Source organism: Primulina tabacum, chromosome 9 (assembly GCF_025594145.1).
Source record: "Primulina tabacum isolate GXHZ01 chromosome 9, ASM2559414v2, whole genome shotgun sequence".
Classification (NCBI taxonomy): Eukaryota; Viridiplantae; Streptophyta; class Magnoliopsida; order Lamiales; family Gesneriaceae; genus Primulina; species Primulina tabacum.
The window spans coordinates 32,840,762-32,857,875 of record NC_134558.1 but is presented as its reverse complement, the minus strand read 5'-3'; the positions used below and the strand labels follow the sequence as shown (position 1 = coordinate 32,857,875).

The following is a 17,114-nucleotide window of genomic DNA, read 5'->3' as shown; positions in this document are numbered from 1 at the left end:
CTCGATTCTTTATATTTCAATTGTTGTCTCATAATCCATCGTTTCATCCGACAAGTCAAGTGGGTTTTTGAAATTATACTTATACATGATAAACAGTAAGCTAATATTTTTCTCGAAATTTTTTGGAATTGATCCTGAATTTTAAGTATACTGTACATATCTATACGATCTCTACTAATTTTTAACCATAATTTTAAGGTTGCACACGCCGAGCATTTTAACCATGCATATATCAAATAACGTGTTTCAATTAATCGCATTTTAAAATGAATACATTCACGAGTAATGGAAGCGCAAATGAAAAAAACCACACATTCAAATTTCAATACAACTTTTTTAGTCTAGAAAATAAAAGTTTCATCTCTTAAAATTAATTTTACGGTCCGAAATTGAAGAAATTGGTAATTATGGTGGATGGATGAGCAACAGTAGAATTGCAAAAGATAAAGCCCAAAGAAAAAGGGCAGAATGAGAGACAGAGAAAGAAAAGGGAGCAAATGTGGAATTGTGTTACTTGTGTGACCTGCGGAGATGGCATCTAGAACAAGTTGATCATGTATATAACTCGGAATCGAGAACATCCTTCCGACGGCTCAACCTTACATATTCATCCTCATAATCCTTGCTACTACTGCAAGTTATGCCAGTTAAAGCATTCTTAACTAGTATAGATTTCACCAATGACATCACCTGAATGCCTAAATCAGGCCATGAAACACACAAAGTCCCTGGGATCTTCTTCAACTGACATCGACCCAACAGAGCAGCAGCCAAGCCATCCACCACACTTCCTGATGGGTAGTAATCTAAACCTTTTATAAGAGATGAATCTCCCGCCTCAGAATTTTTCCTTTCCAATGATGTTTCCAACTTGAAGGCACATGCCTCATCGAATGAAAGCTTACCTCGGAAGTTAGGGCTTTTAATAGAATCTAAAATCAAAACTCTCTGAGGTATGATCTTTTCACCGATGATCAACTTTGCTACTGTGTGAGATCTCTCTGAAGAAACAGCAAACTGAACCAAGACGATCATAATCAAATTATCATCATCATTGAAGGCATATATGTTGCATGATTTGTCTTTAAGTGAGGGTTCAAGAGAGTTTCCAGCGCAAGGGATCTCAGGGAGAACAAGTGTCCCAATAAGAGTTTTGGAGGACAAGTGGTGTAAAAAGTGAATGGATGGGGAAGATTTGGCGATTATTAGGAGTGAAGGAGAATAGCTACTCTTGGAATCGGCAGATGAGAACACCAGAAACGGAGATGGCAATGGAGGTGGCGGTGGTGTGAAGTTGTTGAGATCTTCCAACAAAAATCTCGATGGTGGTGGGATGTCTGTTATCACATCATCCATCTCTTCTATCGAATCTTGCAACCAAGATATCATTTAGTTTGACATAAGCAAGTTTTATGGTGTGAGCATTTGAGAAACAGTCATATGCCAAAATTAGCTCAGGTGCAAAGGAACCGTCAAGTTTTCTGAATCAGAGCCGCAGTACAAAATCAAATCATTCAAGGTACAACTAAAAATAAGAGAATAATAAGTTGTAGCACTAGTAAATTGAAGTGCTTTACCTACGTAATCTAGTTTTCAATCAAAATATTCATGAAAAACCTAAAATAATCCAAGCAAAATCATCTTATTGGCCGCTAAAGGTGTAACATTACCAAAAGTACAGTATTATGGAGTAACATAACAAAAACATTTTTCAAGCAGTTCGAAATTCTGGAATATTCAAATCCGTGAATACAGTTTGCATAATATTTGACATATGCCAAATTCATAAAGTAAATGTTAACTGATACAAAAATTGTGTAAGTCTACGATTCCACTCAGCATCTGTTTTTTATATAACTATTAGATGCTGAAAACTTAAGTTATTATAGCCAAACATCTTCAATACAAACTTCGACTCGGATAAAATTTTTCCTTAATTATGTAAAACAATGCTGCCTAAAGGAGCAACTACTTTTTGTAACATTGTATTTACATGAGAAATGGAATATAAAATAGATATGTTTACAGGAAAGGTTTCTCAAGATTGTAGTATTGGCAAAATTGCATCAGTAGGTAATAACTAAGAGTTTATGGAACATTCGGAGGAAAACAAACACATGGAAAACAAATAAGAAAGAAAACAATCAAATTTAGCATAATCAAACAAAATAACCAACATCTCTCCATAATTTTACACTTGAGAAAAAGTCAGAACATGTTGATGGAATTAGTAAAAAGCTGAAGCTAATTATCACAGCCTCAAACAAAGTAAGGTTTAGAATTTGGTCAGCAAAATAGCAAAATACCAATACACCTACAATTGGTATTCGCAAACAAGAAACCCCAAACAAAAGCATATTAGTTCTCCTTAATGCAAAATCACGTTTTTGAGCTGAGACATCATAAATTACTCAAAAATTGTTCTAAATAAAACAATCTGGCTTCATATACTGAAACAGGTAAACATATGCAACGTTCCAATAATTTCAAAGCATGCAACTAACTGTCAACACTACTGAGAGGAAGAATTAGAAGAAAACAAGAATAAAAGAGCTGAGACTGCATCTCTTAGACAACAAAAAATATGTAGAGTTAAATAGAGATCAAAAGAAAAGGAAAAAGAGCGCGACTAGCTACCAAAGAAAGAGCGAAGAAGTTATCCGAATGTTAATTAACTGGCGGCCCAGCTGCGGTTCTGTCTGGTTGAGCGGTCGGATCTACGGCGGAGAGGGGTAGCGGCGCCGAGGAGAGAAACAGAATCCCCAATGTGAAACAAAAATCACGTGTCTTTGCTACAAAAGCTTTTGTGGCACGTTACTCGAACATTTATGCTAAAAAAAAACCACTTGAACATTTTAATTTTAATTTTATTTTTTTTAATAATCGTTTTCTTTCGATACAGTCCTAGTGAACAAAATATTTTATAACATTCTTAACTACAATTTTTCAAAAAACTATAAATTTTTTTTTTTATTCACTCCAAACATTATCCATATATTATATCACAAAACTCTTGTTCGACGGATCTTCTATTTAGGTCATTTGTAGAAAATTATTACTTTTAATGTCAAAAATATTACTTTTTATTGTAAATATGAGCATAGCTAACATATCTCACAAATAAATATCCGTGAAATCATCTTACGAGAGACATACTCATATTATATTCTTATTGTTTTATTCGAAAGTTAATTATTATAGTATAAAAAATACATAAACTCATATGAAGCCGTCTCACGGTTCAATTTTGTGATATGAGTCTCCGATTTGATTCGATGCATAAAAAGTATTAATTCTTTGGTTGAAATTGTTACTTTTCATTACAAATATAGATCGGATTGACCTATATTACAGACATAAATCCGTAAAACTTACTCATACGATAAATATTGCTAACCAAACAAATTTTTATATAACAATCAAATAAAGTAAAATATTTCAATTTGAAAACAAATTGAACATTCAATTATACTTTTTAAGAATAAATAATAGTGACTTTTTAAAGTTGAAATCAAATTCAATTTTAAAATGTAATATATATCATTGTGTAACAATGTTTTTATAATCGAACCGGTTTGTCTTTTAAAAACTGTTAAATCAGTATGATTGTTCAATCGAACGATCGCACATGAAAATTATGTATATATACACCCACATATAGACAAATTATTTTAAAAATTAATATATACAACTTTTAAAATCAAATAACAAATTTTATTTTTTAAAAAAAATTAATTTTTAAAATTTTCATGGCGAAAAGGCGAAAATTTCATATCATTCCAAATATTGTGTAAAATAAATTCGGTTGGAAACTTGTTCTCAATTAAAACTTCAGAATTTCTCCTGTAAAAAAAAAAAAACAATAAAACATAATCAGTAAATATAATAAAAATAATAATTTATTAAATTTATAATTTACTCATCCATTTTTTTTTAAATTCAAAAGGTCAATGTCAAGGCCCATACTATAATAATATGTTGGCCCAAACTAGAAAAAACATCCTACCACCAATATGGAAGAACCTTACGGAGGATTAAGGATTAAAGCATTTTGATGAAACTAAAGTTATTTAATATTTTTCTTGATGATAAGATTCATATTTTGTGGATAAATGACACATAATATTTTGTTCTATTTATATCTGGAAATATTATTTTAGTCTTTTATTTATAATAAACATATTTTTAAAATTTAAAATTATATTAAGTTGTTGGATGCAATAATCGTCCATACTGAGTAGAACAATCGAAAAGTGTTGTTTGTGCTGTTGTGTAGTTTAAAAGATTTGAGTTGTACCATTATTAGCAGATATAAATTTTAGTAAAGCGGCAAACGCTCAACCCTGCAATTGATACCAAAGAAAATGTCACGGGTTCGATTCTCATTGATTGCAAGAAGTGCAATTATTAAGAGAAAAAATATTGGGTACAATAATTGTGCTTGATGAGTAAAGTAATCGAAACGTAACGTCTATACTGTTGTGTAGTTTTAAAAATTTGATTTATATCGTTACTACATACTATATTTTTTGCTATTTTTTTCAAGAAAAAATAGTGGAGGCTGGAGTATCATTTTTGCCACAGGAAATCTGATATGAGCCATGCCACCCAAAGAATTGAAAAGTGCCTCTAGGGAGGTGCATTTATTGGAAATCAATTCTCACAGAGTTAGGTGTAACATTACTAGTTCCTCAATGTGAGTTAAACATACTACTGTGAACATTCTTTCTCTTTTCTTTTTCTTTTTTCCCTTTTTCCTAAAATAAAAATAGTAAGAAATAATTATAAAAAATAAAATACTAAGTCAGAATACATTTTTTATTATTATCTAAGAGATATCTCAGTTTGATTTATATATTTTTTCTAAGTAATTACTAGGACAAAATAAAAAATTTTAATTTATATTTCATATATTCAAAATATAGATTAAGAATAGAGAAATATTCTGGATCTTCTTATAATTGGGGAAGTAGGAATGTGAGAGATAATTTAATATATACTAGTTAATCTGCACACGCGATGCCGATGCGTGTGTGTTGTGGGGACCCGGCTATAACTACATCAGTTCATAATCAATAATCTCAGCTTAACAGAATCAAAATCTCGGGCATTACATGTGTACAGTCTTTTTTATCATTATCCATGTTTTAATAAAATTATATATATATATATATATATATATATATATATATGTAAAACATATATTAAATATGATTACGAAACTGAACATTCTGGATGTCGGCCAGCCCGAGAAGGCAGTTCCAATTAACACATTTAACACACCATCAACTTCTTGACAACAAATTGTACACCACTTACTTATTTTTTAAAATGTTTTCATATCATCAGATGTTTCTATAATAATTAGTATGATAAAGAAAGTAATCGAAACGTGATATTTGTGTTGATGTATTGTATAAAAATTTTGATTTATACCGTTATCATCAGTTATAGTTTTTGGTAAAGGACAATCACTCGATCCTACAATCATTCCGTCGTTGGCTTGATTGATAATTCAACTACTTTTTGAAAGAAAAAAAATAGAGTAAATCGATTTATTTTGAAGCAAATAGCAATTATCCATAGCATCATCCTGGATTTGATGAAATTGAAGAAGACTGGCAGCAAGCGCCTGCACAACCGATTTATATCATGGTTAATCTATGAAAAATGCATGGATGCACTATACGAGTTGGAAGATGATATTGATGATGAAAACTTATTTGTAAAGGCAATTAAGTCATTCTTGACCCGACATGTAGGGATGTAAACGAACTAAACCGTTTGTGAGTTATTCGAAGCTTGATTCGATAAAAACTCGTTTGAGCTCGTTTAATGAGGCTCGTTAAGATAAACAAACCAAACTCAAGCTTTACAGTATTCGGCTCGTTAGCTAGGGAACATGTTCGTTGGTAAGTTCATGAGTAATCTTTAGATGAAAAAAATAGTTTTGATATTTAATTTATTGATTTTACATATTATTTATGAAATATATAGAAAAATCTATTAAATTTATTTATTATAATAAATTTACAAATTTTAATAAGAATAATATATTTTTCTTATATATATAATTTAATTTTTAATTAATTTAATGAAAATTTAAATATATAATTCATATTTATTAAGCTTGTTTAGGCTCGATAAATGTTTGAATAAGCTCGTGAGTCATGCATATATTCGTTAAATAAAACTTGAGCTCGGCTCGATTATAAACGAACCAAGTTCAAACATTCAAGAGTTCGGCTCGGCTCGACTCGATTACATCCCTATCGACATGGCAATCCCTTTTACGAAGATGGCTCGAAGACATAAATTAGCTTGGATTAGGAGTTTTTCGATTTTATTGTAGCTTATTAAGTACAATCTTGTTTGTGCTGTCAGATTTGTAGACTTATGATGATGTTCTTTGTTGGTTTTTTAATTAAAATTTGGACATATATAATATATTGCTTCTGATTTGTTGAATTTTAATTTATATCTGGATATTAGTGCTGATACGTAGGAATGTAAACGAACTAAACCGTTCGTGAGCTATTCGAAGCTCGATTTGATAAAAGCTCGTTTAATGAGGCTCGTTAAGATAAACAAACCAAACTCAAACTTTACAGTATTCGGCTCGTTAGCTCGTGAACATGTTCGTTGGTAAGCTCATGAGTAATCTTTTAGATGAAAAATAATAGTTTTGATATTTGATTTATTGATGTTGCATATTATTTATGAAATATATAGAAAAATCTATTAAATTTATTTATTATAATAAATTTACAAATTTTAATAAGAATAATATATATTTTTTAAATATATAATTTATTTTTTAATTAATTTAATGAAAATTTAATGTATAATTCATATTTATTAAGCTTGTTTAGGTTCGATAAAAGCTTGAATAAACTCGTGAGCCATGCATATATTCGTTAAATAAAGCTCGAGCTCGACTCGATTATAAACAAACCAATTTCAAACATTCAAGAGTTTGGCTCGGCTCGACTCGACTCGACTCGATTACATCCCTACTGATACGTGGTTATATGAATTTCATGTTTGTCAATGTTAATTATTTTGAACTAAATTTGTAGGTAAAATATATTGTGGATTGTTCACACTTAGGTTATTCTTCCTAGTCTGATGATGAGATTGAGGAATGGAGGCTATATCAGCAAGCTCGTAAAAGAAAAATATTTAGCATTGATAGAACTAGGGCTGTAAAAAAATATCGAAATTTCGGTATACCATGCATACCATATCGAAATATACCGATATTAACGGGATACAAAAAATTTCGGTACCGAAATACCGAAAATTTATTATAATAAAATTATTTTGTTGTGATTGTGAAGAGATTAACAATTTTTTTAAAAAAAATTTCGGTATTGACGGTATTATATCGATACCGTACCGAAATTGCGGTATATTGAATTTTTTTTGTTAAGAACGGCATGTAATTTATGTCATACTGAAATTTCGGTACGGTATCGGTATTCATTTTTCCGTATCGATACCGAAAAATTTCGATATGATATACGGTATTATTAAAAAAAAAAATGGGTATATCGTATAGAACCTGGCTTAGATAGAACACCATGTAACATATAAGCTTTTACAAAAATAGTGACTAAACATTGTGCTCGAATTTCGGAAAACTGTCGGATCACAATGAATGCTTTTAGAGTACTTTGTAACATACTTAGACAAAGACATTATATATCAGAGTATTATCAACTCAAATGTGGAATGCCTTGACATCAAATTGTTAAAAGTTTATTGATATAAAAATCATGTCTTTTTTTGCTTTCAACATTGTTAATGAGATTTGTATGCTTTAAATTTTGTACATTTTAAAGCACTTGTAAATTTTATTTTATTTTTTTTGCTTTCAACATTTTAAATGATAATTTGTATGTTTTAAATTTTTATTCATTTAATTATGCAATAAATGAGAATAAAATAGTTATCTGGACTCAAATTTATATAAAAACATCTTTTAAAAAAATTATTAGGTTTTTTATAATAACACTTTTATGAAAATGTTTTTAAAATAATTATCCAAACGAGCCCTTGTCACTCGCCAGTTTTAGTAAAGTATAATTGTTGGCCAACTCAGAGGGGATATTAATTAATATAATTAATTAATACGTAGGCATTGGGAGTAGACTTTCACATTGCACAGTAATGACTAATGACACTGATCTTGAAACTCGCAGTTTGCCATAAAAACCAGACAGCTACCCATTTCCATCCTTTTATCATTATACCTAGTTTGGGTCAGTGTAAAATGTAAATACATAAAAGACTAATTCAATTTAATCAAATTATATTTGTACTTTTTTATTGGTGATAAATATTTATTGTTATAAAATCTACATACATACTCTCGATCCAAAGTTGTTTTCAGAACAATTCAAAATTTGACATCTACTAGCTAGCTATATTCTTTCCCAGCATTCGCGGTGTTAAGATTTGGACATGTGTTTTTTGACAAAAATTGTAGGCAAAAAAATTGTGCCTATGTTCACATTGTCCAATACAAACGTCCGCACTACCGTCCGATTGATGGCTACCGAAGTTTGAATCTACATTTGACTTTCACATTTAAGAGTTTGCTATATATAGAGCTCATTTGCTCATTTTCTAATCATTCAATCCTAACTTTCTAAGCATCTCAAGTTCAAGACAGCAACTCAAGTGAGAAGAAAACATTTGAGTGTTATTCTTATGTGTGTTAAAGAACATATTTTCCCGATTATACTCGGAGTTGAAATTGTGAGATTGAGTATTGTATACACTTGCAATATTTTCTCTTTATAATAAAGATTTGCAGCTCCGTGGACGTAGCATATCTTGGGTGAACCACGTAAATCTTTTTGTTATTATTTTATTCCGCGTATTTTTTATCATCACAATTACGATCGTTTCGGTGTAATTTCCCAACAAGCGGAACATTCAAAGAACTCTTCTCGATGAAAGAATCATTAATGGATTTCGAATTCTTTATCATGCTTGTTCCAATCATTCGCGGAACGTTCGCAGAACTCGCCTAGAGCTCATGATAAGGAGCTTAACCTCCGATTAAAGAAACGATGGATTTCGAATTCTTTGTAAGAGATGTTTTATTTTCAATATACAAAAGCTTGAAACATTCTTTTTGACGAAGAAAAGCACCACATGAGCTCATACTTATCAATTTAATCCCAACAAGTTAAGGACCATGGCATACGTGCACACACAATGTATTTAATTAACTGTAATAAGTAAGAAAGGGACTTTATTGTCTTCAAGTTTTTGAACCAAAAAACTCGCACATTTAATTCAGAAGCCTTTGGGTTTTTTGGCCGATGTGTCAGAAATCTTGTACAGTTGCACGTGAAGCTGTTTTTATATATAAAATAAGAGTCAGCAAAGCATTTAAGTGTCAACATCCTCCAAGCAAGGCCTAGCTGCCATAATCAATATCGGCCATAAAACAAAGATCCGACTCCGAGCTAATCCAAGAAATTTAGTTAGCTGACCATTATTCTATATTTCTAGAAAAATTTTGATATGAAATTTGAATTTTCGGAACAATCCCAGGTAGACTTCATAACTAGTTGTGGTCTACATGTAAGCATTCCATCTAATAGGTCGTGTAAGGTATGGGCGAAGAAAGAGACGTCCGCTCGCTCGTTATAAATTAGATTAAGATGCATGCTATTTTAGCTTTTGAAATCAATTGTTAATCATATCATAATTGCGTATCGGTGTCATGAGTGATTTTGGGCAGATACATATTGAAGAGGCTACACTATTTTGAGGTATGTCCTAATGATTTTGATTTAGGTGTTAGTTTACTCCTAACTGCAAACCAAGAAGCTGTAAAATAAAATCTCTATCTAGAGGAATGTTGTCCCCATGGTGTGAAAGAAGTTCCAAAAATTGTCTCAAAGTGGAGCCTAACTCAAAGTTAAAGTCGATATCTAAACTTGAAAAGAGGAAAGACAAATCATCAGACAAGGAAAATTTAAAGGGGCCTCTCGTGTCTAATTCCAAACACATAAAAAGACAATAGATGGAAATTTAGTGGGGAACTATGGCAAAATACAAACAAGGCAAATTTGCAATCAAACCAACAGCTATCCCTTTTGGAGGCAACATTTTCTGTCAACAAAAAAAAGAATCCATTTGGCAAAAAGACTACCATCCAAGAATGTGATAATAGATGCAAAAGGGGCAAAACGACATCGACAACACAATTGTGTAAAAAAAATAGTAACAGTTTCGTTTCGTCGTCTTCGTATCGTGTTCGATCAACTGTTAGTCAAATTTGGAGATTTTGTTTATGCTTAAACAGAGAACTTGGTGAGTTGCATTATATCAATCAATGTAAATGGTCCACGTAGTGACCAAATTTCTTCAAGATTTTACATCCCATTAAAAGGATAAATCCTGTCTTTACGAGGGCAGTGACATGAGACACATAGAGAAGATTGCACATAAGGTATTTTGTTACAATAATGGTCATATATGTAACTTACTCACCTAGATCATTCAATTTAACCACATGCAAGAAGCCAAAAACACAGTTGGATTCACTGCAAAATTCACATGAAAGGCTGCCCTCGGCTGATGACAAGACAGAGAATTAAAGTTCTTCATATTAAGAGTGTACTGGAGAGAGTCATTTCAAGCTATTTGAAATCATTGGTCTTATACATTCTTAACCATTTGTAGAGTGGGCCTTATCTGTATCCCCATTAGAGAAGCAGCTTTATATTTATGAAGAAGACAGGAGAGTAAGTAAAGAATGGGTTTTTTCTGAACTTTAATTATCTTCGAATCATGTTGGCCTCCCGTAGGTCCCATTTAGTCTTTCGAACGATCCAACGATCGATCAAAGCAAAAAAAAATAACATAAAGAATAAGGAGATTTTCATGTGCTAGGCGACTAAAGTATCTTCAACTTTAAAGGGCTCAAAAAAATCTGATTACAAGCGAGTTTTAGTTCCCCTATAAAGTGCAGTGCCTTCTGTAATAAAGGCCAGAGAAGTTATTGGGCAAAGACAGCTAAGCAGTACTTTCTGTGAAGACTTCTATGCATGTAATTAGAGCCAAGTAGGTATAGTGCATTTGCTTGCATCTATTCAAGAAGATTGCAGATTGCCCAATAACAAATTAAATCGGTACCCTGCAAAAGGGTTCAGCCTTTCTTGGATAAAAGAGTTGTAAATTGCTATTTTTGTACCACTTTCAACAATGGATTCTTCAAAAATCCATGAAGAAACTGAAGAATGTAGCAGCAATGAATCGGGGTGGACGATGTATATCGCATCACCAGACCGAGAACTCGATTACGATGATTATGGAGATGAAGAGGAGTATAGCAACGGTGGACAAACATACACAAAAGATCCCAAAAAAGACGCCCATGAGGATGTCGATAGCGATGACTCGATGGCTTCTGATGCATCCTCTGGCCCAAGTTATCAAGGCCATTTATGCGAAAATGTCGACAGAATTCACGGTTCCGGCCATGCAGGGAGCAAAAGAGGAAACAAACAAGTTGACAAGAAGCATCAACAGCAGGAGAGGAAGAAACAGGTTGAGCAGAAAAAGGAAGCAAAAGACAAGGATGGAAGCAAGAAAAGAAGTGCTGCAAAATCAAAGAACAAGTAGCATCCTTTTTTTTCCTCAGCGAGGAATATGCACAAGCTGGTATATGCATCCACTTTGTAGTTTTCGATTCCCTGTTTTGTGAAATATATCAAGTATCAAAACAGCTTGTGCTAACTGTGGCTTTTGAGTTCTGTAAAATCTTCACTTGTAAAGATGCAAAAAACTCACTTTTGCGGCACTATGCTGAATGTATCCAATTTTTACACATTCAGGTTAGTTGTCTGTCATGCTCACGCATATCTGATTAATAGATTTAGCATATACTTTCTTTTTTAAACACAATTAACAAGAGGAGCAGATAGTAAACAAAAACATATATTCGTTGACAAAATTGGTAACTTGGAATTTATACAATGTCCTTCCTTGTTTACTATGCTTAAATGCATACTATTCATCACTCATCAGTACAGTGAAATTGAGCAACTACAGTGGAGCAACCTCTGTATCCATTTCTTTATGCTCCAGGCCTTTGTGTTCGACGCAATTTGTAACAATAAACCAACAACATGCTGCCTTAATAGATATAAAATGGATACACAAGTTCCTGTGGGGACATAATGAATCTGAATTAGTGGGATTCGTAGTTTGGTGAAAATGACGTTATGGTTTCTTATACCATACGACAACGATGACCAAAAAAGGCAACAATGAAACATACCATTGTGAAGATATTTCACTACAGTACCCATATTTTAACTCCAAATGTAGACTTGCCTTCTGGTCGCATGTGTTAAATGAAATTAGAAGAAATAAAGATCAACACAAAATTTCCTTCCGGATTAATAAAGAAACTAACCTTAGCTAGAAAACTAGTTCTTTCTGAAAACCAGGAATAGAAATTAGAAAAACGTGGATTGCTACAAGAAGTTAGGGATGAAGGCAAAGACAAACCGATTTGGTTGGATCAAACAAAAACCAACCCCAACCCTTGAGTGGAGAAATTGCCCAAAAATTCCACTAAAGTTTGGGCTCAAAAGTAAGGATTATGCCCTGCCTGACACATTAATTTGAATATTCATATTTATTCCAGGAATGAGGTAGACTGTTTCCACAACAACCCAAAAGAAAACATACGGATGGATGAAGACATGCATCACAACATATACACATACATTAATACATAAACACAGAAAGAGAAATGCTAAACTATCCAAGTTCAAATATTCGAAAATACCCATATTCATGGTTCAAGAAATCATAGACAGTGGGGGTCGTAATAAAACTTATGCTGATAGACGACAATGTCTTCAGATAAAGACTCCTGTAGAGAGATGAATTTAGTTTCACTCACGACAGAGGACTTGGCTTAACATTATGACTATCAATGGATTAATGGGCTAAACAAAGAGTCTTAAGCAACAAAGTGATCCCTTTAACCCCTTCCCCAAATGAGCTGGCCATCTTAACTCCTGTATGCTTCAACATAAGCAACAAAGTGCGAATTTATGAAATAAACTGGTTTCGGTTTATACTGTGCTACGAGGCTGGTTGTTTTTCGATTGTGTGATTGATGAACAACGCCGGTGTCGACCAAACCCGGTCTCGGGGCGTGACATTTTAGTGGTATCAGAGCCGACCACTCTTAGTACGGTGTGGTTCGGGGACGAACCAAGCGGAAGCTGGTGGGCATGTGAGGCCCGGGGCCGAAGAGGGCGGGGGGTGATCGTCGATGCCATGAGATTGCACGGACAATGAGCGGCTCCTGGCAGGCTTCTAGGTGGAGGGAACATGAATGAACCAATCCCGCACCGGAATGAGAGGGATTCCGAGACTGTTCAATGTAATGGACTGTACAGTTGAAGAGAGCTTAAAAGATTTGATTGGTACTACTCATATCACGAAGGTGCATCTTCTTTTCGGTAGCTCATCACATAAGAACTCCAAAGTTAAGCGTGCTTGACTTAAGGCAATTTTGGGATGAGTGACCTCCTGGGAAGTTTCCCAGGTGCGTGTGAGTGAGGATATAAGCACGCTGGAAAGACTCGTCTTGATACAGTGAGGACAGTCGTCGAATCTGGGACATTTTAGTGGTATCAGAGCCGCCAGGTTCATAATCCGATTGGAAAAAATCGAGTTTCAAAAAAAAAATATATATCAAATTTCGAAAAATAAAAAATAAAAAAATTCGGCCAAACAGCCCCTACGCGCGCCGCCGCGTTTTTCGCCGATTCCGGCCGCGTCCGATAGTGTTTCTTTGATCGGAGACCGGATCTAGAACCGTCTCGATGAGACGAACAAAAGCCCTCAAACAATTTCATATTTCGCGTTCGGATGAAACGGAAATTTCAGATCTACGAATTTGGCGTATGAACCCTAACCCGAAAATTATTTTGTCCAATTACCCTATAAATCTTACTCCGATTTTCAATTAATTTTACCCAAACAACCTACGATCCATGGGTAACTTTTCCCAACAATAAATTTTGGGATCGGATCAAGAAATAAAAAACGCCCAATTTCAAGGGAGTTGACCGATTTTGAGCGAGTTCCGGCCAAATTAGGCAGTTTTCCGACCGATTCTGGCCATGCCGTCACCGGTTCCGTAACCCTTACCCCGTCGCCGACATACGCCTCTGCTCCGACCGTACTCCGGCGAGTCAACCCGGCGAATCAACTCGGCCGAATCATCGAGTCAACCCGCCAGCTTTAACCTCCTATTTTCGGAAATTTTTCGAAAAATGCATATATATTTCGATACCCTGCTCTATTAGTTCCTGATATTTATTTTATCCTATTTTTGATATTCTGAGCATTTCCTTTCTTTATTGTTTCAGGAAATGGCTCGATTCCGTGTCACCGCTCGTAAGAAAGTGACCCGATTACTCTTAGGGAGACGACCCAGCTGGATAATCACCGACCTCGCACGCGCGCTCAGGCTGCTATACGTTTAAAAGAATTGGCCCTCATGAACCAGGATGCGACTATCAAGAGGCTGAGAGCTAGTAATCTCGAGAGGAGGCAGCAAGTGGAAAATCTGACTACCAAACTAGAGGCAGCCGAGAAAAGGATTGACGAAGTCTTCCAAATGTTCGAGCTCACTAAGGAGCAAAATTCCGAGCTTTGAGACTCGTTAACCATAGCAATGGGTCAAGCCAAGCGGGCTAGGGAAGAAATGGATAGGCGCACCGTGGAGTTAACTGAAGCACGACTAAAGGACAAGAAGAGGATTGAAGAGTCATGGGGCATGATGATGAAGTTGTCTGAGAGTAATCAAAGGCTATCCAAGGAACTGGACAAAGGTAAAATGAAGAAAAAAGAGCTCCTCGAGAAAAATAAGGCAAATGGTATACATGCAAGAAATGAATTGAATGACGCGATAGGAAAGATTCTGACCCACAGGGAACAGATTGCTGAGTTGGAATCGGAAAATCATAGTCTTCAGATGCAGCTGGCAGATTTCTTAGGCCCAGAGATGCCTGATGACCCCGAGGAGGAAGAAGCCCCACCTGATGTGGCAATGGGAAATGGCGAGATAGCAGATTAGAACGTTTAGTGGACCATTTTTTTTTAGTAGTTTCTTTCCGTTGTTGCTACATTTTCTTTTGTTCAGTACATTTTTATTTTATCTAGATTGGTCATGTTCACTTATTTTTCCTGTTTGAGAAATCAATAAAATATTTTATTTGTTCCATTGATTTCAATTTACTTCTATGCAATTTATTGCATGAATCCTACCAGTACAAATTCTTAGATCTTGTGATTGTAGGAAATGGCCGGCAGACCCCCAAGACAGAACCGCAACCCGCGTTACGCTAATACCGATCGCGAAAACAGGCAAGAAAATAGACAGGAAAACTAGGAAGGAGGATCGACAGGAGAATGGACCCCCGCCTGCCATCAATCTAAGCCGAGCCGATCTTATGGCCATATCCACCATAGTGGCGACAACACTGCAAGGATTGGGAAATCCGAACGCCAATCAATCACCTCCACCACCACCACCGAATGGAATAAAATTCCATTATGAATCCCTTCGTAAGAACTAGGTGTCCGACTTTCAGAGGGGATGCCGATCCTGAAATTGGCCAGAGTTGGCTAAAGAGCGTCGAGACTCAACTGCGACTCTATTGGAAGTCCCCGAGGCACTCAAAGTAGATGTGGTTGTGCCTTTTTTAGAGGACAGAGCAGCTAAGTGGTGGGAAGCAGTCTCACCAGCCATGATCGCTACTGGGCCAGTCACATGGCAGAACTTCCGAGAGACATTTCTGAAACAGTACTACCCAGCGGAAGTCAGATTGCAGAAGTTGAGTGAATTTGAAAATCTCACTCAAGCTCCAGATATGTCCGTAGTGGAATACACATCTCAGTTTAATGCCCTTGGATCGTATGCTCCGGCAATCATGGCGGACGAAGTTTTGAAGCTGCACCGGTTTAAGAGAGGATTGAACAGTCGAATCCAGTCAGCCTTAGCAGTTTATCAGCCCGCCAATTTTGCAGATCTTATGGGCGCAGCTATTCGAGCTGAAACCGACATTCGCCGAAGAGAGGGGGAATATAAGAACAAGCGCCCTCTTACTGGTCAGTCTTCACAGGGTGGACAAAAGTTCAGGAAGCCCAGTCAATCAGGCGGACCTTCTCCAGGGCAACCCTCCACGGCAAACCACCAAGGACTCAAGCCGTGCCCAACATGGAATTTCAGACACACAGGGGAGTGCCGAAGAGCTAGTGGTGTGTGCTTCGGATGTGGGAAATCAGGGCACCGAATCGCAGAATGTCCTACTGCCGCCAATCAAGCAGCCGGGCCCAACAAAGGAACTGGGTCGAAGGTGGGAGCTAACCCCAACAAACCAAATGAGAATAAGCCTAATGCCAGGGTATTTGCTATGAATCAAGAAGAGGCGGACGACGCCAATGAAGTCGTATCAGGTACCATCTTACTTCAAAAAGTACCTGCCTATGCATTGTTTGACTGTGGTGCTACGCACTCTTTTGTGTCTAAGAGGTTTGCTAAGAAAGTAGGACTTAAGCCCGAATCTCTAACTGAACCTTTTCGGATAGCCACACCTACGAGTAAGACCATAGAAACTCATGAAATTCACAAGGATTGTAAGATCGGTATCGCTAATCAGACTTTCAGTGCCGACTTAATACAATTGGTTATGGTCGATTTCGACATCATTCTAGGGATGGATTGGTTAGCCAGTAATAATGCCATAGTGGACTGTAAAGGAAAAATAGTTAAGCTCCGAACCCCAAATCAGGCAGAGATCGTGTATCATGGTAAATCCAAAGAACGAAAATCACTCCTTTCCGCTTCCCAGGCATGGAAGGCCATGAAATCCGGAGACGATATCTACCTAGCAATGGTCAACGAAGTGCAAGGAGAAGTCGAAATGAGGATAAAAGACATCCCAATAGTATGTGAGTTCCCGGATGTTTTCCCAGAAGAACTCCCAGGGACAGTTCCGGACCGCGAAGTTGAGTTCGAAATTAAGCTGGTTCCTGGATGCAGCACCAATCTCTAA

The 17,114-nt window shown here is 35.5% G+C and overlaps 3 protein-coding genes across 4 annotated transcripts; 2 read left to right on the top strand and 1 right to left on the bottom strand.

Annotated features, from left to right (window-relative positions):
- Positions 1–298: 298 nt before the first annotated feature.
- Positions 299–2,811, bottom strand: LOC142555301 (uncharacterized). 2 transcript variants are annotated; one of them, XM_075666121.1, is made up of 2 exons: positions 2,638–2,811; positions 299–1,481 (listed from the first exon to the last, which is right to left on the bottom strand). In XM_075666121.1, exon 2 carries the CDS (start codon positions 1,387–1,389, stop codon positions 553–555), a length of 837 nt encoding a protein of 278 aa, XP_075522236.1. In that variant the 5' UTR covers positions 1,390–1,481; positions 2,638–2,811; the 3' UTR covers positions 299–552. The 2 variants fall into 2 exon arrangements, with proteins under 2 accessions (XP_075522236.1, XP_075522237.1); XM_075666122.1 differs by having other exon boundaries at positions 299–1,370; positions 2,638–2,810.
- Positions 2,812–11,019: 8,208 nt separating this feature from the next.
- On the top strand, positions 11,020–11,829 carry LOC142556796 (uncharacterized). Its single transcript, XM_075668286.1, has one exon. The coding sequence runs from the start codon at positions 11,230–11,232 to the stop codon at positions 11,647–11,649; it is 420 nt and encodes a 139-aa protein (XP_075524401.1). The 5' UTR covers positions 11,020–11,229; the 3' UTR covers positions 11,650–11,829.
- A 3,977-nt stretch (positions 11,830–15,806) lies between these two features.
- Positions 15,807–17,114, top strand: LOC142504417 (uncharacterized). The gene has a single exon (XM_075617289.1). The coding sequence runs from the start codon at positions 15,807–15,809 to the stop codon at positions 17,112–17,114; it is 1,308 nt and encodes a 435-aa protein (XP_075473404.1).